Here is a 25,758-nt window from a genome sequence, read left to right as displayed (position 1 = left end):
GTAACCACCCACCAGCCCCACTCACGCTGCTGTAAAACTCCCCTGTGGTTTTCGTACAGGTGTTGGCTCTGCTCTGCCCTCATTGATGGGACAGGTGGTATTTCTGCACATTGAATGCATACACACAATTGATGTTGGTAGGTAGAGGCTTCCTAGAGTGTGCAAACAAGGGATTTTTCTTACACTTCCTCTTCAATTTTTTTTTTTTTTTTTTTGCAAACTGAATGCCCTTGCCCCGGTACAGCAGCCCTACCTCTTAGTAGTGGCTCAAAATGCAATGCAGGCTCCTGTCTTCATTCCTCTGGTTTTTTTATTCAGATGCATGACTTGGATGTAGGACTAGAAGGCGCTTTGTGCAAATTTGCAGGCAATGCTAGACCAGAAGGAGCTGCTGATTCCATCCAGAGCACAGAGGCCTTGCAGACACATCCAGACAAACCTGACAGCAGGCAATCACCAACAGCATGAAACCTCTAGATTTTGCTTTGTATGAAGGCATGAAGGCATAACGAGGCATATTTGGCAAATCATGGTTGATGCATTCCAAACATACCAATATGCAGAGGAAAGGAGTTTGGTTTAACCATTCTGTGGAACCCTGTTAATGGGTACAGGCTTCCCTTCTAGTAATACACTTTCTTGTGCCTAATGCTTTTGTTACATAAAGGCTTTAAAATAGCTCACTTAAGAGCTCTACCTGGGAGGAAAAAAAAAGTAAATAAAGGAGCAATCAACACGGCCTAGGAAGAAGCATATGAATTTCCAGTGGCTGGTACTGGTGCACAAAGTTGGCAACTAAGAGAGATTTTTAATTGACACATGCTTCCTAGGGGGTGGAAGAAAACATCACTCCAGCAGTTCTTTGAAACTAACAACAACAACAACAAAAAAAAGGGAATCTGGAGTCAGTTCAGCCATGGAATTTCAGATGGGACAGTAAAAGAAAAGACTGTCATTGTCTCACACAAAAAGAAAACCAAAAAAGTCTAGAGTTTTATTGTCATAAAAAATAAAAGATATTACAAGTTTTAAAAAAATGTTTAGCTTGCAAGCAAGCCATCACAAAAATATCTCCAACTTTACTGAAGCAGTTTGGAATGTTGCTTTAAGCCCCTGTGCTAGATGTGACCACAAAGAGGCAAGGCCTGTCATCATGGATGGAAAAAGCTGATGTCAGAGTCAGAATGAGCAAGGCAATGTAGGAGCTGATGGTTGCACAGAACTGGTCTGAAAGCTGCTCCTACCCACACACAAGCTTATCAGGGCTTCAGGCAACACATTCATGGGATGCTTCAAACTGCATTCATGGAAAATGACAACCTCTGTGCATTTGACATCTTTGTAGTCCTTCAGTAGGTGTTTTGCTCCTCTCTCCTACACAAACTCTCTTTTGCTGTGTATAGGTGCAGTTCCCACATGGTGTTACTGTTCTACTGGATGGGTGTAACAAGGGCCTCTTGCTGCCAACAGCAGCCTCCTCCTGTAGAGTGCTCGAGCCCAGGGAAGGTGCTTCTACACAGAAGCAGACCTAAAGACTCACAGATACGGTTCCCTTGGTTAGGTGTCAGCATCACCTACACAGGATCCATGAAAGATCAAACATTACACCAAACTGTCCCGCAGCAATTTTTCCACCAGTCATTCATCATCTGCATTGCAGTTTGTTACAGTTGTTTTCCTGAATGTCTACTTACCAAAAACTATGTTGGCAACAAATTTTGAAATCTCTTCTACTCCAAAACAATCCAATCAATAAAACTAAGTGACCCATCCTCCCTAAATACATCAAAATCCCCAAATACACCCGCAAGGTACATACACAACTTCTTCACAGCTGTAATGCCCTGCAAGGAATCACAGTTGCTCAGAAAGGAGGGCTGTTCTCAAAGTGACACCAGGGTTTGGGGAGTTACATTTATCCATCTCTAAGACTTCTGGCCAACTTACAAATTCAGATGTGGCATCCACAGAAACGCCATGTACACTGCATCTATTCTGACCTAACGTTATATTTAACTATCAAAACAATTCACACAATTTTAATCTTGCAAGGTATTGAAGGTGAGACCTCTTAAATCTCCATGCTCTACCACTACCTGCAGAAACTTACCTATCAAATAAAGCCAGCATGTGAACAACTTGCTTGTTCAAGGCTCATACTTTCTGGCCAGGTCATCTGATTCTCAGATTGATTCTAACTCTGCCTCTCTCAGTTTTTCTGCTACCAGGTCTCAACTGAAAACAATCTCAAAAATATCATTTATTTCACATTGAAAGTACAGAGGATAATGCACAAACCCTGGCCCTGCAGCTTTGGGCTCACCACAGGGCACGTTTATGTGCAGAAGGAGTGAGAAGCAAAACGAAAGAGAGAAAGCTATTGAGTTTGGTTTGCTAGTTTTGGATAATGGGAAATGAAGAGGTAGAAAAATGAGCTTTTGGAAGGTCCTTCCATGAATACCAGAAGGACAGGAAAGAAATCAGGCTGCTGCTGTGCACTCAGCCCCAGCTTTGTAGGGCTTCCCCTAACCAACTGGCTATTGGGAATGTTTTCTCGACTCTTGCTTGCAATACATAAAAGTCAGTCTGCGTGACAAGGAAGGCTCCTATTGCTGCATTTGCTTTCACTACACAAACATGTGCACCACTTTTGTGGAAACAGCCAGGGGCAGGGCAAGCTGACCACAGGCAGGCCAAGCGTGGGTACACAGCTCCTGGTCACTCTGCCAGTGTATTCCAGTTATAGAAGACACCCTGTCACAGTGCCATACAGCTTCCTGCAATGGGCAGCACAAGTCCAGACCTTGGCTGGCCCATTTTACTACTGTAAAGCATGCAGACAAACAAGAACTTGGCCCAGCATCATTCCCCAAAAGATACAGCAGGGCCTTTAAGAGTTTATTATTAAGCTGATCAAGAACTTAACAAGTATGAAGTAGTTGTCCTGAACACACACTCTATCTCTCCAGCTTTTTTCTCTGCATATTGATGCCTTCACACATCTTCAGCACCCAGGGGTGAAACTCATCTTTGTTGTCCTCACTCAGAAGAACAGGATGAAAATTGAGCTTTATCTACTTTCAAAAAAAAGGGAGGGAAAAAAAAAAAAAAGTAACTTACTCAGTAATTCTTACAAGAGCACCACTGAGCTGATGAAAAGCATCAGTAAGTGATAAGACCAGCTCAGAAGAAATCAAACAAACAACAGAAAAACCAGGGTCAGCAAACAGATCTTTTGTGGAAAACTTTAGGGTAACTTGCACAAGGCCATTTTGCAATACATCACCTGCAGAAGCCAAATGGACTTCAGCTACCACACTGACCCAACAGCATGGGAAATGGCACGAGATGGGCTGTCCAAACACAGGAGACCATTCCTGACCCAGATATTGTCTATACTTGTACGCGCTGCTGACACAAATGTGAAGACCACTGGGAAAGACCAAAGCTTCCAGCACACCCTCCCAGCTCAGGCTGTTCAGAGCTTGTCAGGCTTAACTTGTTATGCTGCTCAGTAGATAACATTTCATATAAAAGGATAGAAAGGAACTGGTGGGGAAAGTATCATTTAAGCTATATGGCAGCTCTGCCCCCTCTCCCATCCTACCCTAACATGGAAAGCAGCCTTATGGAGTCCAGTAAAATAATTAAAAGCAATAAAAGTTACCATTGTTGCATACATGCTTCAGTGAAAGAGGATGTTTTCTCCTTATTCAAGCCACCTGAACTGCTCAACACACCTTCCAAACTTTTTACTAACAGATTACACAGGGATTCAACAAGAAATACACTATGCAGCAGTTTTATTCCTCTAAGTGCCCTACCACAGATAATTACATGAGAAACATGCCTATTTTTACATTTATAGGTGATATGAAAATAGTGTTCTATCACCATCCACCAACAGTGGGGAGACATAGCAAAACAGAACTTGCAACATCTATTCCCTTGTGCTCACAAAAACTTACATGCTTGGCTGCTCTAACCTGGAGAACAAGTAAAACCACCAAAAAGAATCTCAGAAATGAATGGTCATTGCTATCATAGTTTGAGGGGAAAAAAAAAAAGATCCCTAAGTCAGGGAGAGCCCTTATTTCTCACTATGATTCCTGTGTCAAACCTTCCCTTTGCACAATGAACATGCTGTTGAAGGAGGTGAACAAGCCTAAGCCAGGCAAGACAACGTCTGTCCCTCAAAGGAGGTGACAGTGCCCAAGGTCACAGGTTACAAAAGCAGAGTTTCAGTGACTGCTGTAAAGACCCTGCAGAGCAGCAGAAGGATGCACCATAGTCAGGTAACCAGGGACAGCCCTCAAGGAAATGCAGGCAAACCAGCAGTCACAAAATAGCAGCTCCAGTCTTTCACACATTACAAATGGTAGAAGGCAGACCAGTGGTTCTGGATCTGTAGGAAGGGCAGGAGTGAATAAGTCTTTGCTTTTAAATCAACTTGGAAAGAACCAGCCACCCCTTGACATAAAGGGAAGTGCAGCCTTATCTCACACCAGCCCAGGAATACTTCAGCAAAAGGAACAAGCACTACACGTGCAGGAAGTGTTTCAGCAATAGCAGCTGTGGATTTTCACTGTTCTCAGTTCAGGTATAACACTGCAACCTTTTTGAGAGGGAGCAAGCACAGCTACCTGAAGGCTTTCAGTGATGAAACAACTCTGGCAGAGCTGGACTTTTGCCATGCAGGCACAATGTGTGCAGGGGAGATTCCCTTGCTTCTAACTCACACAGCAACATGAGGTCTGTTTTGCAAGGCAAGTAGGTAGAAACAGAGCTTGGAACCACGCCACATTCCCACACATTCATTAAGATGCAGCAGCACAAGTGAAGTTTGTCACAAGCTGCATTTAATGCTGTGAAGAGCAACTGCAATTTAGGAAACCAACTTGTTGAAAGAGAGGATGATGTTAAATAGCACAGTTTATCTGCTGTTCGTTTTCAAGAGACCTTTGGTGTTACTTATCTAATCCTAACATTGGCTTCTGGGAGAGTACAAAGTACAGCAAGCAATAATTACTGGATTTAGAAATAATTTCACTAGTTTCACTTGCCTTTATGTCTGCAATGCTCCAGGTTTGTTGCCCTTTAGTCTGCAGAATGCTGCCAGGCACATGGCCAAAATCCAGTAGATCCATTCATGCTTTCTTCTCTGCAGTCCAGAGCTTAGTGGCCCATGTGCATCAGTTTGTTGGCAGTCACTATACTTAGTTCATTTTCTATTTCTTTGGTATTTAATGAGCCTATCTTACAGTTTTGCAGGAACAACATTTTAGACACAGGTCAAAATGGAACAATTCAACTAGCATAAGCTATTCTTAAACCAAATAAGAACAAAAGCTCACTATCAATGTTATTTTCTCTTTCCCTATTTTTCTTTCCATTTAAAATAGATTATCATCTCCTTCACAAGATCATCTTATCTGCATTTTCAAACACTCCAGTGAATCAGAGGGCTGCTAGTCAGAAGGAACAACAAATACACCATTCTCTACTGCAGTCTTCATTGAGACATGGTGCTGTAGGGGAGAAAAAAGGTAAGAAAAACATTTCAAGTTTGTACAGATTTTTATGTTGTGCAAGATAAGAGTTGCAGAGAGCTAAGAATACTTAAATTCAGCTTTTAATTGCCTAATACCTGGCCTGGAATAAGGTGCTGCAGGATGAGCAGCTCCCGTGATGCAATTGTAACCTCCTTGTTAATTCCACATGTGCTTGCTGCTCTTCCAGTCCCTTAACCAGGGGCAATTCTGTACCCCTATATTCTGATAGCTCAGTGCTCATAAAGGAATCTTCTCCCTAACTAGCTACAAGGATCCCTAACAACACCAAAAGAACCTGTGGACAAAGGAATCCCTCAGCTATGTACTAAGGAAAAGTATCACCACATGATGGTCTTCGTCCTTATCTTCTCCCTTAGGCAAGTGATTTTTGGCCACTTTGCTTTCCCTCCCATTTCCCCAATTAAACCAATCATAACAAAAGCAATAAGAACCTTCTCAGCACAATTTAACACTCAGTTTTAAACAGAAATGGCACTTACTGTGGTGTTGACAATTGTACTGGCAAAACTCTCAGCTGTCTCACCCAGGGCTGAATCAACAGACTGAATTCTATGGGGAAAGTTAGCTGAGATGAGTTGGTTTGTTAGGCATCTATTGCTTACAGATAAAACAGTGATATTTAACAATAAAAAACTAAATTTAGGATTATCCTTTTCACAGCTTTGTGCCCAGCACTGGTAACATCAGCTTTTTTTATTATTTTATTATTATTATTATTTTTAAACACAGAAGTGTCACCTTCTTTGATCCCTGTATAGAGATCTATATGGTGACTCTATATGGTGTGCATTCCAGACTCAACCTCTCCAAGTGCATGCCCATCATACACAACCTCCCATGCAGAATCCCTCACTGAGTCCTAGTGGCAGTTTAAGGTCCTCATGGGCTGCAAAGACTCTGTCAATGAGCACTAAGTGGAGGTGCCACACCACCTTCAGGCTAACTTCAACCACCAGAGAACCTGTGAGCAGCGTGGACAACAGGTAAATGTGTACCTTTGCTTCTGCTGGTTGCAGAAAGAATTCAGTTTGTGCAGCTGTGCGTTCCAGAAGTCCTAAAGAGAGCCCAAAGAAAATCCCATTAATTTAGAAGGGACACTCTAGGAACTGGCACAAGAGGAGTACTACACACCACTGCATCCTTCTCCATGTTCCTCAAGATCTGAGTATCTTTCTCAAGGCTGGCAAGCTCTTCCACAACAATCTTCTTGAAGGCTTCCAGCTTGTTCAGTCTAGTGATAGAAAACAGAGACAGGTTCAACACTTCAGGGTGTAGGAGAGCAAAGCTGTGGACACCCCCATGTGCCTTCAGCACAGAATCCACCTGTAGTCAGACCTCCTTGCTGAAACTAACAGAGAAGATTTGCTCTCAGAGCACACAAATAGCTGTCCCACACCAAATCAGAGGCTTGGTTAGCTACATGCTGGTCCTGGGGCTCAGCACAGAGCATACAGCAGAGTTCCCAGTACAATTATTAAACGAAGGACATTATTTCATACTACGCTTATCGTAACTCCCACAAAGTGTAGCAGATACAGAGGTTTGATAGGCTTATATGTAACTTCAGTCATGTTTTTATTTTGCTTACAGCAAATTCATGGGTAGCAAAGCCCATTGGGCAACTGCCTGAAAGTCCTTTAGCTGACTTCCCCCCCCCCCACCCCCCACAGAGACAATCCACAGAAGTGGCTGTATAACAAAGCATGGATAAATAACCCCCCCTAGTACTTCTCCCCCACTTCTTAAAATGAATCAGCCTGCCTCCTTTGTTCACTCTCTTGAAACATCCCAAGAGAAGCTGCTAAGTTCAAAATCCTTGTTCTACAGATCTATTTAACGGTGATGATGACAAGAAGTCAATAGCTTCAGTCACTCCTAACTCAAGCATTCTTTGCACTGAAATCAACCAACTCCTGTACCTCTAAAAGAGAAGAGGAATGAAGCCATGCTTCTGAAACTCTCCTTACAGAAAAGACAGACAACCAACTTTGCCTTAAAAACCATAGAGGTCAGGCCCTCTCACAAAGAGGCATTTCTTTGTAAGAAATCAGAGTTTGCACAGAGCTGAAGATGCTTCCATTCAGCAGACACTTCACCTGCACTTGTGAATCTCTTTCAGCAGAGCTGAAACATTCTTCTCAGAAGTCCTCAGTGTGTTCTGTGCAGACATCTCCATCTCTTTGTACCTGGACTGACAACAGAACACACCATTAGGAGCAGGCAAGTGGTACAGCCCCAAGCCTAAAAATCCAGTTTGCAAAACATTTCCATGAACACACACTGACATAATTTTTAAAAGTATAGAAGCTCCAGGATTGCTGCCTGGTACAAAGTGTCAATCCCATATAAATCTGATAGGGTGAGAGCCTGGCTTGTTTAAAGCTTTATAACAAGATTTTCTGATAGCATGCTCTTATACTAAACTTGGGTTTATGCCATCATTACTCATTAAAGCTAAATTGACAGTAACAGTAGGCTCCCCACACTGCATCTCAAGTACATCCACACTGTGAGTGAACCAACAATATGCAGCATACATATTACTCACTGAGAAACCACCACCTCTGCAAACCTGTGATCTGGGAGATACAAACACGTCCTTGTAGATCTACCTGTGTTCCAGTGACTAGATGCAGTCTGCATTGCTTCCTATTTTTCATTAGTAGAAACCTATGGAGTTTGTGCTCTAAAACAAAGCTTTCATATTTCTGATATTTGTCCATGAGGGCAACTATTTATGTCCCTGATTTAGGCACACTGCAACTATTCTGAGTTTCTCTGAAACTTGGATTCTTTTCCTCTAACAAGAGCGTGCAAAGTGCCTTAAAAAACAAACAAACAAACTTATTTTTCAGCACAGAAACAAGAAAAAAGGAAGAACCTGATTAAAATTTCCTTTATTCACTCCTTACACTTCCTGTAGCACTTCTGAGAGTACAGGGGCTACTGAAAGAGCTTCAAGATAACAGACACCACAGCCAAAATACCACCACCCAAGGCATACACATTAAGAAAGTGCAAGTTACCCAGAACAGTTGCTTTAGCTGGTTGGTAAAACTTTCAAATACAGCAATCACTCCTGAATCACCAAAATCTTTGTGCTGCATCTTGGAAAAAAAGGCAGTGCTCATATCAACCATCTCCTGACCTACAAGAAAGCATGTGCCTGGTTAGTACCACGCTGGGGGCCCTAGTGGGAAACAAACCCATGTGATACTACAGGGAGATGTAAACAACAACTTCATTATCACAGAGCAGCATATTTACAGATAACGATGCAAGATGACAGAGGTCAGTTACCCAATAACTGCAGTTTGGTTGTCCATTATCTGTATGCTTTCTATAAAAGAAATTATTTTTAATAACTCTTGACAATCACTATTCAGAAAGAATAGAAAACACTACTACCTGACTAGATCACGGTTAGGAACCCCAGATTTCCTTACATTTCCAAATATGTGGCATCCAGTGAGCAAACCATAAGACAGGCCTTCTCCTACACTGACTTTTGGAGAGGATATCCTCCCACCACATCTCTCTCCCCCCTCAAGCTTTCACATGACTCTGATGTCTACCAACAAAAAAAAAGCTGAAAACGTTTCAATACTTCACCTTAGGTGCCAATTTGACTTTACCTCTCTTCATCTGCTCTTCCTTCTCAACTGAGTTCAAAACTTTCTTTGGTTTAGAGGGTGACTCAGAGGACAAGTGCTTGGTTTCCGAACTGAGAAACCTGGGCTTCTTCACAACAGTGCCACTTAATGCATCTAGGAGAAGAGGAGAGGTTTCAGTTCTCCTGTTCTTTACCAGGAGACACATAGTAGCCATGCCTATTAGATACACAAGCAAAAAGCACTACTGGAATTACCAATGCTGCAGAAAAGCAGGCAACTTCAGTTTAGTGTGTGGCATCACACTTTCACAGGACAAGACTCTACCAGCAAGTCTCCCCCTACAAAAGCTGTCAACCAGACTGTACTATGCAGCTAACTAGAAAACTACTGTATTTCCATCTCAGAGGTTATTTCTTGTCTCACTATTCTGGCCAAGAAAAACTCTTCTCCATCCCAAGCTGACAATCTGCTTATGCTCAGTTGTTTCTAAGCAGTTCCATCTGCTACTTTAAAAATTAAAAAATACATAAATAAGTAACAAATACAGAGAGAGAAAGACTGAACATCCACAACAGCTGCTTCTTCTAGATCTTCAAAACCTTGCTATACAATTGCTTTTAGCTTAAAAACACCCTTGGGAACACAGCAAGAAGAGGCAGCCTGTATTTAAGTCAAACTTGCACATTCTGTGTAAGGGGTGACTTTTTTTTGCTGCATTTCTCTGAGGTCAGTGAGGTGCCTGTGGTTGAGCCTCTTGGGGCCTCCACAGGGCAGGGATCAGGAAGGTGGTGGAGCCCAGCATGAGGGGACAGCGAGGCCATGAGGAACATGCTGCAGCAGCACAGGGTAGGTTCAGGCTTCATGGAGTATGTGATCAGATGCCATCACAGACCACACCTGGCATTTCTGAACAGAACCCCACTTTTGCCTTCATATAGCATCAGCTTTTCTCCCACCATAACACTGCACAGTAAACAACGATCAAGAGCAAGCCTTCGAAGTTACGTTCCCTCAAACTTATGTAGAGGCACTGACACAGTGAAAGTATAATCTGCAAGTGCTGGACAGATAGGAGTCATATTGACATATGAACACAGCCACCCCAAGAGAGAGTGCTTTCGTCCAAAATCTGCACTTCGGTGACTCGGGTCATATTCCCAACCATAACTTTAAAACTGTTCTTCTCAGAGTTGCATTGACAGTAATAGGATGAAGACAGCCCATTGCTGCTTGACTTTCATGAAGTTTGGTTGTTTCCAAAAACAAAGATGTTGTGCAACAGTTTTGAGTTTTGAGTCTGTGCAAGTTCAGTTTCACTTCAAGTCCTTACCTCAAGTCCTAAGAAAGCTACAGCTTCAGTAAGCATCAGTGCATGCCACCATTTACCTTCATAATCACTGCCTATGTCTATATGATTAAGGGAAAAGAAAGTCAACAGCTTTCTGAAGAGTGTCATCTGTTTTTAAATTACACAGTTGCACTGCACCTCCAAATCATTAGATTTAGGGTTTACTCTTTTGTTTCATATATTTACTCCCAGGTTACCAGTTTGTAAGTCTCCAAGCTCTGACCAGCTACGCTGCTAGTTCTCTGGCAATCAAGGGAGGGATCTCCAACATCTCCAAGTGGCAGTCAGCCCTTAAATAGGGTCTAAGAGAGGTGGATCCGGGCTCTACCCGTTCTGTTCACACAGGTGAATTGCCTTCACCCTGTGCTCCCAGGGCTGACTTGGTGCTTTCCCCAGGTGATCAGTCAGTGGTTCAGGCCATGACTCAATTGTTCCATACAGTGATGAATTCAGGAATTTATATAAAAAGCATCTTGCCATAGCCTACCACAATACTAAAAACATAGAAATTGAAACTATTTCCTGTGCAAAAGGCATCCTTTAAATATCAAAAAACCTCCCTGCTTATTGGCCATTGAAAGAAATTGACAACTCCTTCAACATCCCTTTCTGCTTTTTAACCAGCTCTCCCATCGTATTAAGACCAACGTACCCGAGTCCTTCCGCTTAAAGCTTTCTTCTTCTCTTGTCTCTTCACCAGGCACATTGCGAAACTTCTAAGGAGAGATGGAAAAGAAAATAAGGCAGCATCCAGGAGACAGGCAAGCTGTCAGGGGCTACAGATTAAGCAAAATCACACAATACATGGATGGCCTGCAGATGAGAAGCTGGCTGAGGGTAGGTTGGGAGAACTCAAGCACTGCATACAGAACCTGTGTCACATCCTGCTCCACAACAGAGTGCTCCTCCATAGACACATCCAGTAGCTGCCATGTGGGCTCCTCTGATGGCACATCACCTGAGTGAGAAGGTAGCCAAAGGATTCAGCCACTCCTGTCTGTGACCACTTTCACCATGACATATGAATAACACCATCCATACTTCATGGGTAAAGCTCCCTGCATACCAGAATAAATGCTGTGTGCATCTTTACCATGAGCATCATTTGTTTTACAGAGTACATGAACTACCATTAAAATTATAATTTTTTTTTTTAAAGTTAATCAGCACTGCAGAATAGAGAAGAAAACTCAGCCTGAAATACAAGCCACAGTCTGTCTGTGTTCAATACTTGCTTTCCAACACAGAAGAAAATGCCAATTCCTTTGTATTAATATCCACACTATTTTTTTTTCCCCTAAAGTTTTAAATTATAATGCTTGAAGGGAGCTGTCTTTTTTTTTTTTCTTCCAAGAAACAATACTTGAGCACTTAAGTACAGGTAGCAGAGCAGTCTGGATAGAGTAAGGTAGCACAAACACAGCATATCCTTTCCACAGAAACCAGATCAACAGCCCCAGCTGTTGCTCTCTCTGCTCAAGGGACTTCACCTACCAACAATAGTCAGGCCTTGCAGTCACTACAGGAAATGTTACCAGGTGGAACATTTATGAGGCAAAGTGAAGAGAAGAGGCAAAGCACTTTTCTAATACACTGGACATCAGTATAAAAAGAAATACCAGCAAGATCCACGGTAGGTAAATCATCACCCTTAGAGGTGGATGTGTGTTTTTTCCTTGACACTTTCTTTTCATCTTTTCGTCTTGCTGTTCTCTGCTAAAACAAAACCAAGTCTTAGTACATATTTTCTTTAAACAGTACAAATGGTCTTTCTGGAGTGGATTGATTTTTGAGAATTTGTAAGAGCAGAAACCTCAAGGTGTACCTAACACAAACTGATAGCTCTCTTCAATGCTGTGCCCTGAACTTACCTGCATGCTAAAGTTCTGCATTTAGCCAGTAAAGCTGTGTAGTATATTTTTTTGTAGTAAGTTTTTCAGCAGCAGAATCAAAGCATTTTCAGTCAAGAGAAAATAGAAAAGGTTTCCAGGGAAAGATTAACATTTTCAGTGCAGCTTCAAGTTCTAGAAACTTTTCCCATACTTGCTGCGTTCAGGTAGGACCATTTTCAAAACATTTCAGATACAGCACCTAACAGCTGGGCACTAGAACAGCCTGGCATTGCTCAACTGTGTTTTATTCTGCTTTATGTATGCCTGGTCCACTTGCTGTCTGTCAATATAACTCATGGCTAGCTTTCCAGAAGATATAGCTGAAAGGAGAGAATTTGTATCCTCAGTCTCTAGCAGCCCAACAGCATCAGCAATATCTAACTGGCATTTGTTCATTAGAACAATATGAGAAGATGATTCAAATGCATTGGCTCCCACTCACTTGCTCACGTTTTGTATCAATATTGTTTCTAAATCTATGCATGACAAACCCCTCACCTCTTCCATCTGGTTTTCATTGCCGCTGCTTGGAGATGACACTGGAAGTACTGTGGGGAGAAAGTTTTACCTGGTTACCAGCAATACAAACTGGGAGCCATCTCCATTGGTTTGCAGCACGGCTAAAAACGCCAGAAAGAAAAGGAAAAGAAAACCTGTAGCGTTACCTGCTCACCATGCACGATGTGAACCAAGCCTACCTTTTAATTTCCTTCTCACCCTGCGCCTTTTCCGGGTGTAGTTGAAAGATGTTGGCAGTGGCTCTTTCTGGGAGTTGATGATCCAGCTTTTCTCACTCTCACTGTTGCTTGTTTTTTCATTATTGCTTTCAGAGAAGAGATGCTTCCTGTAACTAAGATGAAAGACACCATTAGGAGTCCTGTTCAGCCAGCTCCCCTCCGCCCCTCCCCAGAAAGCTCAGCAGCCATTCTTTTCCTCTAAAGGAAATTACTTCATTCTTTGCTCCCCACCTGAAGCATTTCAAGCTGCATAAAAACACTAGGAGCACAAAGACAGATACTTGCCTTTGCTAATACAGGGCTTAGAACATCTTCCTGCCTCCTCTCACAACTAAACAGCAACAGCAGTGCATGCTATGATACCAGCAAGCTGTTCATGCACAGCCACTACTACTAGTTCATTTATCAATTGCACTATTGACAAATTAAATAAACAGTAATTCATCAATTACAAAAACACACAGATCAATAGTAAGATAAATTCATAGTTAGAACTCAACACTTCTATTGCCAGTTATCCCTTCCCTTTGTCTGGTTTCTATGAGTCACAATTTGGGAATATCCAAAATTTAGCATCTAAATGAAAGGCAGAGGACTTCAATATTTTTCTAAAGGTAAATCAGTTTGAGAGCTCAAGTGTTATTGTTACCAAAGTATGCAAGAATAAGTTTTCTCTTTAGTAATTCTCACATTTTCAGATTCTCTTTAAATGCTGCTGTAGGTGACATCCAACATCTGCAGGTGCTATGATAGCTAAGTAAGGAACTGTTTTGGAAACATACCATAGCCTTCTTAATCTTAAGTTTCAGCAGTTTAACTAAGGCAATGAGCTGTTCTTACAACAAAGAAGCATTTCATGGATGGTGCTCCTGTACCTCTGATTTTGTGAATAATTTTTCTTCCTGAAAGCCTTCTCTTTGGCTTCAGAAACCTAATAAGAAAAAAAAAAAAAAATCAAATGTACACACGCTTGTCTTAAAGTTTATTTATTCTGTAAAATCATCTCCAAAATTAGAGCAGTTCTACCCAGATGGAGTTTGGATGGAGCTGTCAGGACATCAGGCTGTGTATCACATAGCAAGATTTCATGCTGACACCCAGTGGTAGCAGAGAGGACTGGATGGTGTCCAGTTTGTAGCAGTTCTCCCACTCCTGAAAACCATTCCTTAAGTATAACACTAAAGAGAAATACAATCTGCCTGCTTTGCTATGTGAGCACACCCACCCTTGCTGCACATCTGTGATCAAATGTATTCCCTCACTGTAAGCCTCTGCTCTCTGGTAGTTGCTGAACCATGAGCTCAGAACAGCCCGAGAGCTGCCTCAGTTTTACCTTCTCATGACTTGCAGAGTCCGAGACCTCAAAGTCATAGCAGTCCTTCCTGCAAGAGAACACAGCGTGGCAGGCTGCCATGAGCAGTCACCCAAAGGCACTGAGAAGTACTGAGGGAGGGGAACAAACTGTTTTACTACTTGAAGTTCATAATTAAATAAGTGTCATATGCCTAATACAAATCATTCCTTAGCACGTGGTAGGAGAAAGTCATGAATGAAAGATAAGTTTAGAAGCATTCAAGAAAAATTAAAAACAACAACAACATTTTCAAATCATAGAATGGTCCGGGTTGAAAAGGACCGCAATGATCATCGAGTTTCACCCCCCTGTTCCTCCCAGTATTTAATTCCCTTTTGGAAGTTTAAATTTAAACATTTGTTCCCTAATCACTTTTCTTATTTAGTTTTTGTGCCCTTAATTACTTAAAATGAAGGGTATTTTTCTTTTTTTCACAAATAACAGCTACTTTAAAAGTCCTACAATTAGTTCTCAACACACAGCATACTCTCCTTTTCTCACAAGTAAAAGGACAAAAAGAGTAAAATCAATCAATCAATCACACTTCTCAGTAAGACTTCTTACTAGAAAGAAATGCTTATTTTCAGATGAAGCTCTAGAGGGAGCAGAACGATTGCGCTTAAATCACATCTCCATTCCAGCCTGATACTGTTATTCCTGTTTTCTGAAGAGGAGGGAGCACCAAGGTACTTAAACTTAGAACACAGACTACGCAGTGATGCTGACATTCTGTGCTAAGTTTTTCTATTTCTATCCACATCCAAGCATGTCTTATAAACTAAGAATCACTGGATTAGACAGGACACACATCAAAGCCAAACACAACCAACACCACAGCAGGGAGGAAAAGCCATCTCAGAGCTCCAGGACACGAGATACCAAACAACTGGGATCCTGTTATGACAGCCAAGTTCCATTATTGCAGCTATGAGATAAAACCATCTGGGATACCAGACCCCACTATGTGCTTGCACCATACCTGCCTCCAGTCTTCTGCTTGACCAAACCTTTTATTCTGGTTCTCCTTTCCAAGGTACCAACCTTTTAAAAAGAAAAGTGTTATGGGATCAAAAGCTGCTATATGCAGAGTCACATATTCAACCTAAAGTCTGATAAAAGTAGGGGTCAGGAATATCAGGAAACAACAGCCTTCCTATCCCAACAACAGCCTAGCTGTAGCTATGTAGTTCATTCCTACCAGAAAGCATGGCAGTTCTGATGCTGAAATCGGGGACAGGGTATTGAGGGTATAAAAGAAACAGTTTAGAAGCTTTGAACTCATTGTGCAGGGCTAAGTATGACAAAAACATGGAAGAAAGACACCAGAACATCTCATCTCTTGCCTCACGTGTCTTCACTCAGTATCAAGGAAAACATACCTTGGGCGTTGATGCTTCTGTAAGTTTCTCTTCTGATGGCTTCCCACTGTGGAGGATACGTGAGTGAGCACAGTGCTGAGGGGATAGTGTTTTAAAGCCCAGAGTCCATTCATGAAGTATTAAGAGGAAAGGAACTTGTACCAATAAGCCTTGAAGCAGTGGTTTAGCATGTGCATAGGGACAAAAGCTCCTCTATAGAAGAGCAGCTCATTAACTATAACACTGTCCTTCACAGCTCTGAAAAACGGTATCAGTAACACCAAAGTGGACACAATTTCACATCATCTTCCACAAAAATCATGGTCCTTATTACAAGCAGCTATATCTTTGAACTGAGCATGCAACAGAAATTAAGCTATCTGTAATACTAGTGTATTATGTAATAACATTATTACACTATACTAATGTATAGCGTAATAATAAGGTATACACTTACATTGCATTCACTTACATTGCATTTTAATTAAATTAGGCATGAGAGGCAGTATCACCTTGCTAACCAGGATGGCAAAGCAGTTTATTTTTTTCATCTCATAACTGATGAAACAAACCTCATAATCACATGCACTTTAACCCAAGGTAAGGGGAGGAAAAAAAAGCCAACACCTTCCAGCTTCCAAAAGACACTTACCTAGACTTCATACCCATCCTTGGAGATAGAGTTTTGGACTTGTTTGCTGAAGGAGACAAGGAAACTACAGCTTCACTCTCTGGAGCAACTAGTAAATGTTTTTGTGTGCCTGCTTTCTCTGGAAAGCCCACAAAAGCAGAACCTTCACCAAGTCACCCAGGTGACACTTAACTGGGTCACGCTTAAGGAACTGAAGAGAGCCATGCCTGACCTGAGCCTTGGTCAGCTTCGTCCAGGCCAGACTGCTGGTTCACTGCAGTCACGGTGACAACAGAGTTAGAAGTTTCCTGCTTGGAGACATGAAACCAGCAACAGAGCACATTTATGACTAATAAAGTGGGGTTTTCTCAGGTTTTTTTGTTTGTTTGTTTTACAAGATCAGAATTTCAGTGCCAGCCTGCGGCAGTACACGATCATTGCTAGTCGCATACAATAAGTCTGAGTTATATTTGAGTGATACTGTGAGCACCACACAGATCATTCCACCATTGTCCTGAAGTTGTGGGTTGGTTTTTGTTGTTGTTGTTGTTTTGTTTTTAAAGCATTTTGCCAATATTTCAGATCTGGGGACAAGTATTTAGGCTGACTTTCCCACTGATATAAGAAAGGTGGAGTTTAAAAATAGGTCAGTTCTGAGTACAAACCAGGCCTCTTGGAAAGAAGGTTTTAATTACTCTTGTGAAAAACTGGAGGGAAGAAAAAGGAGACAGAAGGACAGCTTTGCCATACACCAAACACTCACTGCTACAGTGCCCACTAACTGCTCGTTGTGCTGCGAGATCAAGTTTTCTGCTACGGAATCCACGTTTTCTAAGTTTTCAGGATCTTTCTTCTGTAGAACACTGGATTGAGATGTCACTGCAGAACAACAATCTAGATGAGAATATCTTCATGACATTTAAATACATACACCTCTCTGTTCTTAAGCACGCATGCAGAAGTGTAACAGTACCAGCTATTAGACAAACATCAAGATCACGCTTAGTAAAACATTAAAAAAGCCTAAGTTACCAAGGGCAGAATGGAAATGCTCAATAAATAAGCATCTTGAGCCTACCCTTCATCACACACAAAGATTACTGCAATTACTGCTTTAACCCTTAGCTCTGCAACACGTGGCACAACCTCTTGTATCCCACTGAAGTACCAGACTAGAACTTCCACTATCTGTTTTACTGTTAGATTCTCCAAAACGCACTACAAAGGTTGTTTATCTACAGACAAACTACATCCTACCCTTTGTGCTGCTTGATTGCTTTGAGTAGAGTCCACCTTGTACCTGAGTACATTATTCAAGGTGAACACTGATGAAAGAGCTTCCTCACCTGTGCCTTCAGCACCTGGAGGACTTCCATTAGTGCTTACTTTGGGTTATAAACGGAGAGAAATGGGAAGGAGTACTGAAAGAATTGCTATCCCATATCTGCAGCTAGAAGCAGCTCTTTTGGATATTTGTCTGAAGAAAACTGAAACACGCTGTAGCTGCCAGTGCACACATCCAGTCTCCATGAGCTGTTTCCCTGCCTTTTTTGTTTTCCTAATGTGGCTAATTGCAAGCAGTGGACCGTGAGTGAAGATACTCATTTTGAAACTGAACAACTTAAATCCCATAAAATAAAACAATGACAAAAGGGATCACCTTCTTCACTCTGCCTGGTTTGCTTCTCATTGCGGATGGGCTCCTCCTCACCCACGTTTGTCTGTTAACGTGAAGGAATCTTATGTGAAATGACCTTAAAGTAGAATCCTTTATCTAATTCAGCATAATTAACATCTGTTAATCACCAGCAGCAAACCATTGGACACTTGCCAAGCTGACCATTTGGAAATGTCTCATCCCCTGCCACTATATTGCAACTATTTATTCTGACATAAGATTTTCTGTAGATCCCACGGTCTGCAGATGAATTAAATGTATTAGAAATTATCAAACTGATAAATAATCAAAGAAAAGCACCCTCCTGTGTTCTTCCATTATACAATAAAAGCAAACTTAAAAAAAACAAACCTCTACTGTTTAGATTAAAAGTAGTATCTACAAAGTCAGTCTATGTCCTGTAGTTGCTCTTTTCATCAGCTTCTGTGTCACAGTTTGTTCAACTTGTGCAAAAGCGAGTGTGAGAACTTGTTCACAGTTCAGTTCAAGGAAGGCAATTAAATGCAACAGGCTTTATTACCTCTTCAAAAAATCCAGCAGAAGCAACCATATCAATCAACTGATTAATAAGACAGTTTAACCTTTCCCACTTCTAAAGCATAAATTAGAATCCCTATAAGTTTTTTTTCCTATGAAGTGCCTGCTATCTATTTCAGGTCAAAGTTAAGAACAGCCATATTCAGTGCCACAAAATCTCAAGGGGAAGAATAATACATAACAAACAGGTCAGAAAAAAGCCACTTGGTGTTTTCACCAATCATATATCAATAAAACACAGTTTAGTAAAGAAAAAAAAAAGAAACTTAATGCTAAGAGCTTACCATCATTTTCTCATCTCCAAGGACTTTTTTAAGTATACTAAAGATTTCATACTCAGCACTGAAATGTAACTTGATTTTTGTTACTTCTGTTTTGTTAAGAGTAGCAGGTATCTTCATATAAATTTTGACTATCTTTTCTCCACCATCCTCTGTAGGGAAAGCAAAAGTCAGATCTCTTTTAGACCAAGACATTCAGTCTATCATCCTAAATACTTGTGTTTGTGAGGTTTTTTTCTTTTAATTTTTAGGCAGTGTCTTTCACACCTTGCCTGTGGCATTTCCAGTTACATTGCCCATCCATTTCTTTCTCATTGGGCCCAGGTGATTATGCATCCATTACCCTCATAGCTACAGATGAGATCCCTCAATACATCCTGACTGGGTGCAAGGAACAACCTGCTTCCTTCACCACCTCAGTAACTTACAGAGCCTTACTGCAAGCAAGCATGTGAAAAGCACAGTACTGAACAACACAGGCAAACCTTTCTTCCTTCTCTACTGCCACTGCAGGATACAACATGGAAGAGTCATCTATGCATGCAGTAGCTTAGTGAGGCTCAGAGAAGCACTGGTGGCAAGCATTCAGTCACTGTTTTGGTTCTGCTTTTAATGGCAATGTAGCTGTCCCCCAGCATCATCCAGAAAATGAATTTTTGTAGAGCCTGACGTGGCTAGTGAAGTTGTTCACTCACACCAGTCAATCAACCGTTGTGAAAGGCCACTGAAAACCCAATCTTCAACATAAGCACAAGCCATAAATCAGCATAGGGAGTGCTGGTGCAAAGTGATCAAATTACTCAGCATAAAGAAGGGAAGGCATCACTATCACCAAAGAGTTCCCATATTTTACATTGGCTCCCTTTGCCTTGCAGACTTGTGGACAAACAGAAGGTAAGGCAAGCAGACAAGTCTTACCCTTCAGACTGTAACAGCTGACTGCTTCTTTCTGCAGCCTTACAGAGTCCCAAAGAACACCCTTAGAGAACCAAAACCAACACATCAGCAATAGAACATCAACCTGCTGCATTAGGCTAACTCAGGGTTGCCAGGGCTTTTTGATTACCTCAGTACTATCTATGTAAAAAGTCACACTGTGACTGCCAGTGTTGAAGTCAATCCAGAACTTGTCCAGCTTCTCATCTGATGGCTTCTTTACCTGGGAAAATGTGGCAGTGGTGTTGTCACTTCCTCTGACATAACTGACATTCTCAGTTTTCTTTAACAAGATGAAATTGGAAAAAAGTTGCCCTACATATACACATACGTATGCCTCCCAGAAAGTTAACTTGGAATCAACCTGTGAGTTGCAAGCCTACCACTCATCTAGTCATACCCAACAAGTCAGAACAGGGCTGTACATCAGCTAAGTGAAAGGAAATACCTCGTGCAAATGCCTGCGTGTTGGCATCAAGTAAAGGCTCTGAAGCCTTCTGGATTTCTGAGCACATTAGATAAGCCAAAGCAGCAGTACCAGCTTTCAACAAAGCATTTTAGTGACTTTGTTTTGTTTTGGTACAACTGTCAGGAACAGTGCCACAAATATGTACATTTACTTGAAGACTTAGAAAGCAATCTGGAGAATTTATAACCGCAACTGTGACCTCTCCTACATGGGCATCAAGCTGATCTTGTTTTCTAGCAGCCTGGGAGGAGCCCTGCCAGAGGAATCAGAGTCCTTCTGATGCATTTTAGATCTCTTTTCAGTCATCACCGTGAAAAGAAGTGCTGCCTCTGTCATTTGGCTGACACAAAAGCAAAGTCAGCAGCAGTAAGTCAGGAGTTGGTTGACAAACAAGCAAACTTTTGAACTAGAATGGAGAGTTACATGCTGTACTCTGGAAAATAGAGTTCTTTAATGAAAAAAAATCAGATGAAGAAACATACTCTGCACGAAGAACCGCAGTAGCGCTGTAGATAATGCAACCCAGCACTACTACCTCTTACCTGGCTCACGTCAGCAAAAGCAGACAGGCAAGGAAATGAATAGACTCTGGAAGAAAAGCAGACTTCATGTGACACATTCAACATCAGTCAAACTTGCTGAAAGCTGAATCCATTAAGATTGGCTACTAATTTTACTGTTCAAAAAAAATTTGATAACTTTCAAGAAGTTTAGAGAAGCTTAGGGGAAAAACAAAGTGATACCTCATGAATTTCAGCTTTCCAAAGAACCACGACTAGAATGAATAAAATCCTTTTCTTAAGAACAACTTAATTATTCATGCCTGTGATGTAAATCATTTTTGTGGAACATAACACAAGTTAACAACTTTTCCCAACAGTTTTCAAATGGATTGCAGCTCAGTTTCCTGCTTCACAGCTTACCTTCTTTTATCCCCAAGCCTTTCATTTAACTGGTTAAGAAATTTCCTGCAGTCCTTCAAGACAAATAACATTGTATTAAAAAAAATAATAATAAAAATCAGGCTGTGTTTCCTTTGGAAAAAGTGATAGGTTATTGGAGATCTATAGCTTCTACTCCAGTTAAAAGCTTTTAACTCATTGGTGTGGCAACAAAAGCCACTGGCAAAAAGAAACCCAGGTTGCTACTGAGGGTTCAACCCAATGTATAACCAGTCAGCCTCTGAACATAAAACATACAAGCAAGCACTTTGGAAAGAAGAGATCTTCTCTCTTATATTTGTCAGGCTAGAAAGAAATACCTTCCACAAATAACTAAGTAATTTCATATTTATAAAATCAGCTCTTTGGGAACATCTTCCAAGGACATCCTGACTGAACTCAAACAAAACCAGCCCCTATGCAGTCTTGTCAAATATGTTGTTTTCAAAATAAGAACCCTCACCGTCTCAAATTCTTTATCCTTGATCTCTTTGAAAGCTTCAGCAAGATATTTATCTTCAAACCAGTGGTTAACAAGGTCATCTCTCCATTTTTTTATCGTTAGCCTACAGAGTGCTTCCGAAAGGGCAACCTGAAGGTCATAATCTACATGGCAAACATAAGCACAGGATAAATATACTCCCTTCCAGCAACACAGAGGATCAGTACTGCTACTTTTACACTAACGCTCTATAAGTTGATTCCTCAGCTCTGTTTGGGTTTACCCAGGCAAATGATAGTGTCGAGTAGCCAGGGACAGTAACTCTTGTAAAGGTGAGCAGGGAGGGTGTCCAGGTGGCAAGAATGCAGTAGCTATTGCACACAGCTGCACTGGGGGATGTTCTTGCACAGCAGGGAGAGGATGAGAGCAAACTCTTGTTGCCACCACGCTTTTATCATGGCACATGCAATGCGACTCAGCCACTGCCCCAGAAGTGCTGTGACTAGGGGAGAACTAAATGAAGATTTGATTTGAGAGCTAATAAAACTCCTTTAACTGCAGTTTGTTCACATAGAGGTCTGTGGTTAAAGTTTGGATCTGTTGGCTTTGTTTTTTGTTTCGTTTAAGAATAACTGCAAGCACATTTTGTAATTACCTTCATCATTACATTTCTACATGTATCATGTTAGATTTTCCTATTAGGAAATAAGAATCACTAAATCTAGTTAGAAAAACCACAATTGTTGCATCTAATCATTTTTATAAGACTTCTGAAATTACCATCAGATTTTCCTCCCCTAAAATCAACCACCTACAAGGAAATAATTTAAATCATAACCCATCTGCATTAAATAAGCAGATGAAGGCAGAGAACCCTTGCTGCTAAGAATAACCACTAAGTACTTCTTACCACCAGCCTCCAGCATTGTTTTGGCAAGATCCTTCCTGAAAGAACCGAACACAACAAGATTTAAAACACTAAAGTTGGACTAACAGACTAAATAGAAGCATAACATTACAGAACATCACTTCATGAAAAAAAATCATGTATGAAACACAATAGTAAGCTCAGTAACTTCATCTGTGCCCATGCAGCCAGAGAGTGCTGCAGCCCAACTGAATGCCACCATCCCTGCAACAGCAATGGCTGGAGAACACTTACGTAAGGAAACACACCTCCTCCGACAGCGGGAGTTTCTTCCTGCTCTCACGTGGGATGCTATCAAGTATAGAGTTGAGAGTCCTCAAAGCCTTTCTCCCCCAGCAGAGGATGGAGCAGGGACAGAAAGAAGCCAGTTAGGTATTTCTCACGCTTGTACTCAGTCACACACACTCACCTGTGTTTTCTTCTCAACACGTGGGCCTTACCTCCTGCCGCAGGGCACAGCAAACGCTTGCTTCTGTCACCAGACGCCCTAGCTCAGGCAGAAACAAGTTCACCAACTGCTTCTTCCCTACGAAAAGAGTTTGCAAGGCTGCAGTTAGCAATGAGCAGAACATCTGCATTACAGATAAGTGAAACAACATCAGTTTGCAGTGTTTTCATGAAGAAGTAAAACTGCCCCAGTCACAGATTCAGCTTTCAACAGAGCTTATGGGGGGGGGGGAAGGGGGAACAGTTACCACACTGGTCTGCAAAGGGATGGCATGTGGGTTGGCATCCTTTCAGCAGGACCTCTTGCTGAGCAAAATACTTGATGATGGCCATTTAAACAAGGTACCACAGCTGGTATGTTTAGCGTAAGAAAATTTTTTTAAAAATGAAAGTGCTTTGTGCTCTGGTATATATGTTAATAAAATGAACTGGAAGGAGACTAGGAGATTTTAAAGTACGTGTTACAGGGAGGAGGAGGAAGAGGAGAGGAGGGAGGGGATAGATTTCAAATAGCATTAAGAAATGTGCTCCTGAGGCTGAGATTCAGAAGACATAGGAAAGATAACACATACTGACCTTCGTTACTGCACTTGCAAATCACCTAATGAAGAAGTAAGGGAAGTTTTCATTAGCATACAGCAACTCAAGAACAGCAGTAGCCAAAGTGTCTCAGTGCTCGTGTCCCTACCATCCCACCTCTCAGGGGCTGAAATAGCCTAAAACACTGCTGCACCCACATCCATTAAAGCACTGCCAACCAGGACAGCTGTCACATATGGTTACCCAGCATCACAGAGAGCACAAAGGAGCAGGGCACCCAGTCCCACAGGGAACTCAGCAGCACCCTCTGATTCTTGCAAAACCCACATCCCAGCACGTTCTGGGTGCACATATGGGCACCCTTGCATTACAACACTATTTATGTTTACACACTTCAACCACAAGTATTGCTGCAGGCAGTATCTGAAGAGTGTTGGAGTCACTTGGGGGAAAAAAAATGGTCAGAAATAACAAAGATAACAAAAAGAAACACAGAACCATCACCTTGTCCACAGTGAAAACATACAGAAGAAATGAGCCAGAAAGACAAAGGCATCAAACTGACAAATAATTTATCTATGGAGCCTTTTTGTATAATTTCAAGGAGAAACAAAAAGGCCCGATTTTGCTTATACATATATAAGTTATATATATATGGAGATGGTAAAAGAAAATCAAGCTGCAGCCAGGGACAGCTAACAAGTCATAAGCAGTTGATCTAATTCTTGCAATCAGATCATACACGGCTCTAGTAAATAAGATAACCAGCTAGGCTGATGCCTGCACACACAAGTAGTTCACACACATACCCAAGAGCGTGTGTGCAGACAGTGAGATCTGGAGTATTTTCCTTATTGGAATGAGTGTTATAGTAAGGTTAAAGTTGTGAATATTGTAAACAAGTACTAAATGACAGACCAGTCTTCATGAGTAAATCATTTGTTTCAAATAGCACAGGGACAAACAGCCAGAACCACCTCAGCAAAAGCATTTGCACTTGATAGAAAACTGTTTGTGAATGATGGCTATCTTGTACAGTAAAAGACAGCCCTTCTACTCCCTTTAATACATGCACATACCAATGCAGAGTCAAAGAAGTCTTCCAGAAGTACCATCAAAAAACTATTTTCAGTTGGGTCAATGAGGATCACAAATGTTCTTGCTCTTTCAAACCAGGATACCATGTAAAAATTAAGAGAATCAGTTAAAGCCATGCAAGACAAGCTAGTAAACCTTACATTACACGTATCTGCAACAAAAGTTATGCACACAGAACTGCTCTCAACGCCTGCATTTCACAGCCCCATACTGTGTTAAAAGCCACATGATGTGAAAGAGCTGAGTTTTGTTTGCCACCTGCACACACTGCCACTCACAGCACTCAGCAGCACTTGTACCACTTCTCCTCCCCATATTGCCCTCCTCTGTGGTCACAAAGCACCTGCCCTTGGTGCCTGAGACCCCTTGTCCTTTTGCTCTGCAGCATCACAGCTGCTACAAAGTTACCTGCTCCAAAAGTTCTGGAAGTAAAATAACACATAAGAGATTTTCCAAGCTTTTGATTTTGGATGTTACAAATACATGCTAGCCAAGACACTGAGCAGCATCACACACCTAGGAGCAGCTACAAATCTATGCATCTCTGGAGGTACAGAGATCAGACAAGCAAGAACTGGTTAATGTTCTATCTGGAAAGAAATTTTGAGCTACCATATCCCTAAAAAGCATCACTACAAAGCAATGGTGCAGTGAGTTGGGCTGAGGACACAGCCCTGCTAACAGAGCCTATGAGAGCCTGGCATCATTAGTCTCAAACACAGGTGCCTTTCTTCTGCTACAACTGATGCCAGCTGAAAGCAGCACTGTGCTGATTAGAGAAAACACGATTACAAATTAAATGCAGATCCTGCACTAAACTTTAAAGCAGACCTGCTTAGAGAGCATATCCAGCATTTGAAGTTATAAAAGCACAAAGTTGTTCATTAGTTCCATTACTAACACAGTATTTTGCTGCAGCACTTGAAATTTAACCAGAATATTTCTTTTAAAGTT

At 41.5% G+C, this 25,758-nt stretch overlaps 1 protein-coding gene across 5 annotated transcripts; it reads right to left on the bottom strand.

Moving 5' to 3' along the window:
• Positions 1-220: 220 nt before the first annotated feature.
• Positions 221-25,756, bottom strand: LOC128087827 (synaptonemal complex protein 2-like). 5 transcript variants are annotated; one of them, XM_052697760.1, is made up of 31 exons: positions 24,786-25,756; positions 23,743-23,767; positions 23,160-23,245; positions 22,954-23,042; positions 22,702-22,736; positions 21,813-21,955; positions 21,332-21,384; positions 20,951-20,996; positions 20,070-20,162; positions 19,922-19,982; positions 19,007-19,155; positions 18,168-18,228; positions 17,271-17,386; positions 16,740-16,818; positions 16,529-16,646; positions 15,898-15,943; positions 15,498-15,559; positions 14,498-14,546; positions 14,040-14,095; positions 13,126-13,271; positions 12,926-12,975; positions 12,155-12,248; positions 11,408-11,493; positions 11,188-11,251; positions 9,209-9,340; positions 8,600-8,721; positions 7,670-7,764; positions 6,705-6,804; positions 6,569-6,627; positions 6,053-6,122; positions 221-5,528 (listed from the first exon to the last, which is right to left on the bottom strand). In XM_052697760.1, the coding sequence occupies exons 1-31, from the start codon at positions 24,918-24,920 to the stop codon at positions 5,469-5,471; spliced, it is 2,580 nt and encodes an 859-aa protein (XP_052553720.1). In that variant the 5' UTR covers positions 24,921-25,756; the 3' UTR covers positions 221-5,468. The 5 variants fall into 5 exon arrangements, with proteins under 5 accessions (XP_052553720.1, XP_052553717.1, XP_052553719.1 ...); XM_052697757.1 differs by having other exon boundaries at positions 222-5,528; positions 13,126-13,277; positions 24,786-25,755; XM_052697759.1 differs by having other exon boundaries at positions 222-5,528; positions 13,126-13,277; positions 16,740-16,815; positions 24,786-25,755.
• Between the last annotated feature and the right edge of the window lie 2 nt (positions 25,757-25,758).

The sequence above is a fragment of the Tympanuchus pallidicinctus genome, unplaced genomic scaffold, assembly GCF_026119805.1.
Source record: "Tympanuchus pallidicinctus isolate F22 unplaced genomic scaffold, pur_lepc_1.0 scaffold31, whole genome shotgun sequence".
Lineage (NCBI taxonomy): Eukaryota > Metazoa > Chordata > Aves > Galliformes > Phasianidae > Tympanuchus > Tympanuchus pallidicinctus.
Note: the sequence above shows the minus strand (reverse complement) of the source record. Positions and strands in the feature narration are given on the sequence as shown.